We start from the raw sequence: 10122 nt of genomic DNA, 5'->3' as shown, positions 1-10122 counted from the left end.
ACACAGAACTACATAGTGCATATCCTGGATGGCTAGTGGGAAAGACACAGGGATGTATCTGTCCTTCACATGACCATATGCTATCAATATGAATTTGAGGGTGGTACCAAAACTAGTTGCCTATAAAACCATACCCCAAAAGGGGCCAATTGTAGCATAGTGTTACTTTAAATCTGAGGGGATTGTGTGGTTGTGGGGTTGCAAAGTTGTTGTAAATGAGAAGAACACAAGAAATCAACATCCAATAACATTCTCCATGGAGAATCAGCTGGCCTGCAGACACACTTCAGACCTTATTTTAGCTTTATCCATTAATTCTGCCTGCCATCGCACGGCTCTTCCTCCTTCCATCATCATCATCATCATCATCATCATCATCATCTACGCCTTCACAGGGGTTATGAGGGAGACTGCACACATACTGATAGTGATCAGGGAGTCCCAACACATCATGTCTTTATTCTAGGTGACATACCAATGGGCACCCTCCACCCCCTCCACAACAGACTCACACACACACAGACAAATACACAGTTCACTTTTCACGTTGGTCAGTTTAAATATTATTAATATCATCAGTCACATCAGCATATGTCTGTGTGTGTGTGTGTGTGTGTGTGTGTGTGTGTGTGTGTGTGTGTGTGTGTGTGTGTGTGTGTGTGTGTGTGTGTGTGTGTGTGTGTGTGTGTGTGTGTGTGTGTGTGTGTGTGTGTGTGTGTGTGTGTGTGTGTGTGTGTGTGTGTGTGTGTGTGTGTGGTGTGTGTGTGTTTGTGTGGTGTGTGTGTGTTTGTGTGTCTATGAGCTGGGCATTTAAATTCAGTCAGTGAACGGTTCAAGTTCAAAGCCTTCAGCATTCAGGAACTAATTAACAGGCACTGGAGACAGTGACATCCCCCCCCCCTCCACACACACACACACACACACACACACACACACACACACACACACACACACACACACACACACTAAGGCTGATCTTAGCAGCAAGGGAAACAATTTAGAGGCCCTTCTGGTGCCGGCAAGGTCAAGAAAGTAATTGTGAAGCATAATTAGCAACTTTTGGCACAAGAAGGAATATATGGGAAGTACTTAAGGAGGTTATTGTATTTGATTGACCTTGCAGCGAGATCTCTTTAAAAAAACAAGGTACACTCTGACTGACCCGCTCTTGTCTCTTGTCATGAAGAAGACATGTCAACTTTAATAGTAAAACTGCAGATATAACTTCATACAATCAGTGTGACTACAGCAGTCACAGTGGTACAATGTATGTGTGTGTGTGTGAGCACGAGTGGGCATGCATGTGTGTGGGTATGTGTGTATTTTTTGCACTTTGGTGAGGTATATGCATGTGTGTTCAGTGGGTGCTTGTATACTGGGGACTGTGCACCGTCTTTTTTTCAAAGCATGTGAGGTGTGTATTAAGGTGTCTGTGTGTCTACACATGTGTATGAGCATGTGTGTGTGTGTGTGTGTGTGTGTGTGTGTGTGTGTGTGTGTGTGTGTGTGTGTGTGTGTGTGTGTGTGTGTGTGTGTGTGTGTGTGTGCGTGTGTGTGCAAGTGGGCATGCATGTGTGTGGACAAGTGTGCATGTGTGTGTGTGTGTGTGTGTGTGTGTGTGTGTGTGTGTGTGCGTTGTGCGTGAGTGCGTGCGTGCGTGCGCGTGTGTGTATGTGTATGTGTGTGTGTATGTGTATGACTGTGCATGCATGTGTGTGTGACAGTCTTCAGCAGTGTAAGCACGGGGACCCAGGTGCTGTTCTCTCATGCATTTGATTCCCTGAGCCACTGCTAGGCAGAGACAGAGGCAGAGAGAGAGAGTGGGGGACAGGGAGGGAGAGAGAAGGGGGGGGGGGGAGACAGAAAAAAGAGAAAGAGAGATAGAGAGAGAAAGAGAGAGAGAGAGAGGGAGAGAAAGAGAGATAGGGGGAGAGAGAGAAATAGAGAGAGAGAGAGGGAATAGACAGGACCTGCTCCCCTCATGCGGAAAAACATACACAGGCTACCTCAGGTGCCTTCTCAGAGAAGTTCACTGCCACACACATTCTGACCCCCCTTCCAAACACACAAGCACACACACACACACACACAGTGAATCCTTGTAAGCCATTTGAAAAATAGCAGCATTCTGTGCATTGCAAAAGGACATGTTCATTTCGCAATACTGAACCACACCTCAGAAAGAGCAAACACACACACATACACATACACACACATACACACACACACACACACACACACACACACACACACACAGATACATCCAAACGTGCAGACACACACACACACACACACAGCTCTCTGCGCCTCACCTGATGTTGCTCATGCTTGCGGTCTCAGAACCCAGTTTGCATCTCTCCAGTTGTGTGGCGACGATCTGTCTCTCGGCCTCCAGCTCACGAGTCAAGCGCTCAAACTGCAGCTCCTGCAGAGGAAGAGGAAGATGAAGATGAAGGCACACAGTAGCATTCAGGGTAACACAAAGACTTTCTTACACACACCACCAGTGTCCAGTGTTACACAACCAAGACAGACCATTACATTACCAGCATGCACACACACACACACACACACACACACACACACACACACAATTGTGTCAACTGATGTATGCATAAATATACTCTAACAAATGACAAGGGCAGCCACTTTGCTTTCCTTGTTTATTCCATGCTGATTGTGTAACTATATATGGAACATGACATGTCTAGAAATATAAAATGACATATATAGATATGTAAACAACACAGCGTCTTCTTAAATAAATGAAAACACAAATAGCTTTTCTATGGCTGCACGGTCCAATCTGAATACCAGCATGAGATCTTAGAGGAAAATATCAGCATATATCACCACAGATTAAGCCTAAAAATGTAAAATATAAGATGGCAATTATACAGTAATATGGGCTGACACTTTTCATGAGCTGACACAGTTCACATGCATCTTGAGAAGAAAAGCGAATTTCAAAATAATAAACAACAGTTTAGTTTTTGTCAGAGCAAAGCAAGCTAAACTTAACAGCATTATGAGGCGCGATGTTGTAACATGAGCCGTGACACTTATTAATACGAGCCGGGCGTCAGTGACAGCAGCCAGCAGATTTCTGCTGAGACGCCACTATTCATCAAAACCACAGAGCACATTTCAGAGGGAGGGAGGGAGGAAGGAAGAGAGAGAAGGTGAGAGAGAGAGAGAGAGAGAAAGAGAAGAAGAGAAAGAGAAAAGAGAGGGGGAAACGTTACACCTATGCCCCCAAACACTAATCCATAACCTCAGACCTGCTCCACAGAGTCTCTGAGACATACTGAGACACACAGTGAGAGAGACATACTGAGCTCTGGGAGGTGATATCAAACTGTCCGACTAAAAAAGCACCCTCAGCACTGCAGCATCACTCGTGGTGGTCATAAATCTAAACAGGCAAATCTTTGGCCACCCTTCTGAGGTGCTAATCGGCGCTAATATCCAGGATGATGACGAGGAGGGGCAGGAGATGGAAAAGCCCAGTCAGCATTACTGGCCCTCATTCTGCTACAGGCCACACACACACACACACACACATACACAAACACGCACACAATCATGCACACACTCATGCACACACCTACACACACATAAAGGCACTTACACATACGCAGGCACACACAGACACACGCACATTCTCACACACGCACATACACACAGAGTGAGCGTGTATGTGTGTGTGTGTGTATGTATGTGTGTGTGTGTGAGTGTGAATGAGTGTGTTTGTGTGTGAGTGTAAGAGAGGCAGAGTGAAAGAGAGAAAGAGAGAGAGAAAGCGACAGAGAGAGAGAGACAGAAGGAGATTGAGGACAGACACAGAGAAATGAGAGAGAGAAAATAGTGAGTAAAAGACTCTCACATGGATAGAAGAAAAAGGAAAGAGATTGGGAGAGAGAAAAGTAAGTAGGAGCAAGAGAGAGAGAGCTCATAACCCAGATGGATGAGGTTTAAAATTAGAAATCAGAAATTCAATCAGAGACTCTTCTGGTATTTCTCAGCAGCAGATTTGGATTAATTATGGCGAGTGTGGAGTGGATCGATAGAGAGCTGATCCCTGGCCACGTGGAGAATACTGGGGAGAGGAGGAAAGAGGGAGGGAAATACAGGGTGGGAGAGAGAGAGACAGAGAGAGCAGAGAGAGATATAGGGAGGGGGTAGGAGAGGAGGGAGAGCAAGGTTTTACACTCATTTATTGAACCAAAGAGAGAGGGGAGAAAAAGAGGCTGTGAAACAGTGGGGGAGAGGAAAAGGAAGCAAGAGGGAGAGGAAAAAGGGAAAGAGAGAAGCAAGGAAGAGAAAAGAGAGGAAAAGGGGGAGAGAGAGAAGAGAAATCGAGAGGGAGAGAAGAGAGAGCAAGAGGGAGAGAGAGAGAAGAGAGATCGAGGGCGAGTGAGAAAAGAGGGAGGGAGAGAGAGAGAAGAGAGAGGGTGAGGGAGACGGTTAGAGAAAAGAGAGGGTGAGGGAGACAGAGAGAGAGAAAAGAGAGGGAGAGAAGGGATAGAGGGTGAGGGAGAGAGAGAGAGAGGGTGAGGGTGGCGGATGTTGGATGGGGGAGCCCATCGATCAGCAGCGAGAGCCATCTGTGGGGCTTAATGACTGAATAAGATGATGTAGAGCTCAGAGCAAAGCACACTCACTACTGCCTGCTGCCCGCAACCCTCTAACACATCCCATCGCCCGCACCCCTCAACACATTCCATCACCCACACCCCATCACCCGCACCTCTCTAAGACACCCCATCACCCGCACCTCAACACATCCCAACACACCCCATCACCTGCACCCCTCAACACATCCCAACACACCCCATCATCGGCACCACTCAACATACCCCATCACCTGCACCCCTCAACACATCCAATCACCCGCACCCCATCATCGGCACCCCTCAACACACCCCATCACCTGCACCCCTCAACACATCCCAACACATCCCATCACCCACACCCCTCAACACACCCAATCACCCGCACCCGCGGGTCAATGCAGATATGGACTTCTACAATTAAACAGTGAAAGAAGCTAGCTGACACACACACACACACACACACACACACACACACACACACACACACACACACACACACACACACAGACTTATTATAATAAGTCTCTCTCTTACATTCTGTTGTTTCTCTGACTGCCTCTCCGTCAATCTTTTTCACTTTATTTCAGTTGGACTGCTTACAGTGTGTGTGTGTGGCTCTCACATGTAAACACAAAGGAGTATATACACACACACACAAACACACACACACACACACACACACACACACACACATAAACTTTATATACCGAGACTCTCCCTTACATCCTGTAGTTTCTCTGACTGGCTCACACACATACTGTATCAACGCACAGGAGTACATTGATCCCTTTCAGCCCTTACAGCACAGGCGGCTACAAGACATTTAGCCCTCAGTGCTCCTATTCCGTCGTTGGACGGCGGATAATAAAAATAAATGCATTTGAATGGCAGAGGAGCATCAGAGTTTCAGCATAAAATCTGTTGTCATCCAAAAAAATTATACAAAATTGGTCTCCTGCAATGAGACTATTTGACTGCTGGACAAGTGAAAGTATTGCGCTATGTCCAAACAAAACAAACGAGATACAATCCACAGACGGGAATGAAATACGTCATAATTCCCAACATATATCTGACAGATGAGAGCACAAACGGCTCAAATAAAAAGATCGCCGAGCTGAGTGCAACTTTTCAGGAAGTCAGACTCTCCCCTGCAGATAGATACCTGCCTTTACCGTCCGCCTCTAGGAAAAACAGATTACAGAATAAAAGAGGAGTTACCTGTACATGTAACATACTCCGGAAGAGACCATAGCCAACACACGTTCACAACCTCCCTCTCTCTCTCTCTCTCTCTCTCGCTATCTATCTCTCACTCTTTAGCATCCCTCCATCAGGTGCTGCGTCCAAGTCAGAGGCATTCCGTCAGTGACTGCGAGCCTCGCTTAACAAACACACACACACACACACACACACACCGCCTCCCAGGCGAAGAGAAGCAGGGCTCAGCCAGGCACAAAGGTCTCCATGGCAACGGAAAATTCAGTCCTGTCCACCCAACACCACCTGCCCCCTCCCTCTCTATCTTCTTCCCTCCCTTTCTCCATCTTTCTCTTCTTCTCTCCCTCTCTTCCTTCTTCTGTCCTCTCCTCTTTTTTCCACTCTCCTCCTCCTTCTCTTTTTCCTCCTCCTCCTTTCTTCCTTCCCTCCCTCACTCTCTCCCTCTTTTTGGGTTTATTATGCATCATTTCATCACAGGAGGATCCTCCCACCACCGCTCTCCTGCCAGGTTCTGTGGCTCCCCAATCGCTCTCCTGTCTGGCCACTATTCTCCGCTCCCATAGGCTGGACCCAGTTGCACTTCCCTCCCCAAGAAAGGAAAGCTAGGAAGAGAAGAGAAGAGAAGGAGCTGGGGCATTGGGGGGGGGGAGGGGGCACTGGTGTGATCCTGTTTGTGTACATGTATGTGTTGGTTGGTGTGTGTGGGGGGGGGGGGGGGGGGGGCACTGTTGTAATCATGTTTGTGAACATGTATGTGTTTGGTGGTGCGGGGGCATTGGTGTGATCCTGTTTGTGTATGTTTGTATTTGGGGGGGGGGGGGGGCACTGGTGTGATACTGTGAGTGTGTTTATGTGTTTGGGGGTGGTGGGGCTGGTGTGATGCTGTTTGTGTATGTGTTTGTGTGAACGCTGAAGTGATCATCTGTGTGTTTGGGGTGGGTGCACTGGTGTGATCCTGTTGGTATTTTTTTTTGGGGGGGGGGGTGCACTGGTGTGATCCTGTTGGTGTTTGGGGGGGGGTGCAGTGGTGTTATCGTGTGGGTGTTTGTGTATGTGTTTAGTTTATTTTGTTGTTGTTCACCGTCGAATATTTGCTGTTTTGTTTTTGAGTTCACGTCTGGCATCTTCCCCAAGCAATCCAGTCAGAGCCAGTGAGCTGAGCACTGGGTATCAGAGCAGCTCAAGACAGGCTAACTTTCTCTCCTGGGAGAGAGGAATAGTTGAGAGAGAGAGATAGTTGAGAGAGAGAAAGAGAGGGATAGTTGAGAGAGAGAGAGAGAGAGAGAGAGAGAGGGAGACAAAGAGGGAGGAACCCACTGATCTAATGTTCCATGACTGGACTGGCCTCAATACTGTGGAGAAAAAAAATCAGACTCACTAATGTCCTTGTGACTGGAGATGGGGGAATGGAGTAGATTTCTCTACATAAAGAAAAAAATCCTCTCTTGACCCTCCGTCACTGTGGGTCCTTGTGCAGTATTGATTCTGCGGACACTCTGGCGCGTGGGATTGTGCTTTGAGGCGCTCTAAAGGCCCTTTACAGTGTGTGTATGTGTGTGTGTGTGTGTGTGTGTGTGTGTGTGTGTGTGTGTATGTTTGTGTGTGTGTGTGTGTGTGTGTGTGTGTGTGTGTGTGTGTGTGTGAGTGTTTGTGTATGTGTGTGTGTGTGTGTGTGTGTGTGTGTGTGTGTGTGTGTTTGTATGTGTGTTGTTCGTCGCTAAAGGCCCTTTACAACGGCGGCCGCCATAAATTAGCGCTGTTTTCCGATTCAGTAAGCAGCCGCTGCTGCCGCTTCTGGTTCCACTATAGAGATGAGCGGGCTTTGCATGGCCCATCAGAACCTCATCAAAGGCAAGGTCTCACAGGCTTTGTGTGCGCGGCAATAAACGAGTCCATGACAACAGCAGGCGCAAACACACAGAGAGAGCAGTGCAGGGCTGAGCGTGTTGGTCCCCTGCAATGAATGCAATCATTCAGAAGAAAGGCACCCTGGAAAGGTTAGCTGTAGGCTTCTCGTGCATGCTAAGATGGAAACAATCAGAAACACACACACATACTTATACACACACACACACACACACACACACACACACACACACACACACACACACACAAACAGGCACACGCGCACACAGGAAAACAAACACAAGCACATTTATGCACATACAAACACACATTCACACACACAAACACACACACACACACACAAGCCTCATCCTTGTCTGCCCATCCACTCAGTGCAGGTGATGGACGAGGGTGATGAGGAGGCTAAGAAGCATTCAGTGACAAACACACACACACACACACACACACACACACACACACACACACACACTTTCCCTCACTCAAGGGGCTGAAACACAATACCCCCTTTTGTCCGCCCTGAAACCTCAGAACCGAAAAAGAGTGCATCTTTGAACGCGGTGTGTGTGTGTGTGTGTGTGTGTGTGTGTGTGTGTGTGTGTGTGTGTGTTAGTGTGTGTGAGCTTGTAAAAAAAGTAAGACAGTGTGAAGGATTACTTTTCAACAGCATGTTCTGAACTTGGGTAAACAATGTGCCAGGTGGTTGCTCTTGGTTAAAGTGAAAAAAAGAGTTGTTCTTATGAAAAAAGGCTTTCTAGACATACAGTCACAGACACACAAACTCAGCCACCCACACAGATACACACACCACACACAAGGCCAAAACCTTGAGTCTATCATACAGAAATCCATCAAAACACCTTCGCTTCTGGAGTTAGTATCTTGCCAACATGTTTTTGAGTGTAGTGACAGTTATTGACAGTTAGAGGCCCTTCTAAGAGATGGTATCTAACTGATATGGTGAGTTTCTGTAAGAGATCTCGCTCTATCTCGCACGCCCACACACACACATACACACACACAGAAACATGCACACGCACACACACACACAGTCACACACACACACACACACACACACACACACATAGACACGCTTGCATCTCAGGTCTCCAGTAACCTTTCCCTAGGGGGTGGGTTAGGAGTGTCTGCACCATCTAATGCACTTTAGTCTACCTACACAGCTTCCACAACTCCCCCCCCCAGCCCCAGCCCCAGCCCCCACCCAACAGATCCATGTCTTTTCAGAAGGTATTGTGTAGGTTCAAAGGCATAGTGGCAGTTAGAGAGAGCTTCTCTGTCTTTCTCAGGTGTCACGTTCTCCCAGGGCATAAGGTCTCCTTCACCAGGATGTCAGCAGCTCTCTCAACACTCCCACAGAGGAACTCTCTTACGAAAGCCACTGTTTCAACTGACCACTAACATCAGTACATTTAACAACAAACCGTTTTTGTTGATGTACAATACATGGGGTTTATAAATGTGACAGCTAATAGTTTATTTATATTCACTATAAAATACACATTAGAACATTAGAATATAAAGTGTAACTTCATTTAAACTTATTGAAATCTACTCAAAAGATATATTCTCTTATCCAGATTGACTGATTTATCCATGGTTCCATGGTGCATCAAAAAAGTTTAAGGTTTAAGGTTTAAGGTAACTTTTCTTTATCCACGTTTCCAGAAATGATTCTCTTCATGCAGTGGCAGCGTGCAACAGGTGTGCGCTGTAAACGCTGGTAAACGCTGTAAACAAATGTAACACAAAAGCTCTTGCTAGTATCGCAGCAAACAATAAAATGTAAACCGCCCCCCCCCCCCCCCCCCCCCCCCGAATGATCCTTTTGGATGGTGTGGACTGTTAAGAAACACAATACTCCGAAGAAGAGCTGCCAGTTTGCCTACGGCTCTTTTCATCTCGGCTGTCAGATAACACGATTTATTGATGTCGTCCTCCACCTGGCCCTCGCACACAGCTGGGCTGTGAAGCCTGAAGAGCAGTGGACAGCACGTGCAGCTGTAGATCACAGCCGAGGTGATTCTTTCTGATGGAGGTAGCTGGAGGCTCCTCTCACGTTTCATCCATCAAGAGAAAGCCTTGCCTACCTGGCCGTCTAGGCTTGCCGTCTAGTGTCTAGTGAAACCTGACCACAGATCCACAGCAGCGCTGGCTTCCCGTCCAATTTCCTCAATTAAAAAGGTTTTCATCAGGACTAGGTGGATGGGAGGAGACGGCTGGCTGGCCTGGTTTCACAGCATGCAGGTGTGTCCTGCAATCTCTCATGCAAACTCGTCCATTTTTAGACTAACTTAGGTAGACTGACATAAAAGAGTGGGATTTGGTTTGCACATCTGAATTTGGACACGCATCCAAAGCCTTCTGGAAGCCAGTATAACTAGACAGCCTAGGCAATGTTTCA

General features: G+C 47.1%; 1 protein-coding gene across 2 annotated transcripts in view; it reads right to left on the bottom strand.

The window, feature by feature from the left end:
* The window catches only part of ctnnd2a (catenin (cadherin-associated protein), delta 2a), a gene marked incomplete at both ends in the record, with an annotated part of 269841 nt that overhangs the window by 209070 nt on the left and 50649 nt on the right, over positions 1 to 10122 (bottom strand). For both annotated transcript variants that reach the window (XM_080854737.1, XM_080854738.1), the window contains one exon: positions 2313 to 2425. In XM_080854737.1, the coding sequence (XP_080710863.1) occupies positions 2313 to 2425 (113 nt within the window). The remainder of the gene's footprint in view (positions 1 to 2312; positions 2426 to 10122) is intronic.

This window comes from Sprattus sprattus (genome assembly GCF_963457725.1).
Source record: "Sprattus sprattus genome assembly, chromosome: 17".
NCBI classification, from domain to species: Eukaryota; Metazoa; Chordata; class Actinopteri; order Clupeiformes; family Clupeidae; genus Sprattus; species Sprattus sprattus.
Note: the sequence above shows the minus strand (reverse complement) of the source record. Positions and strands in the feature narration are given on the sequence as shown.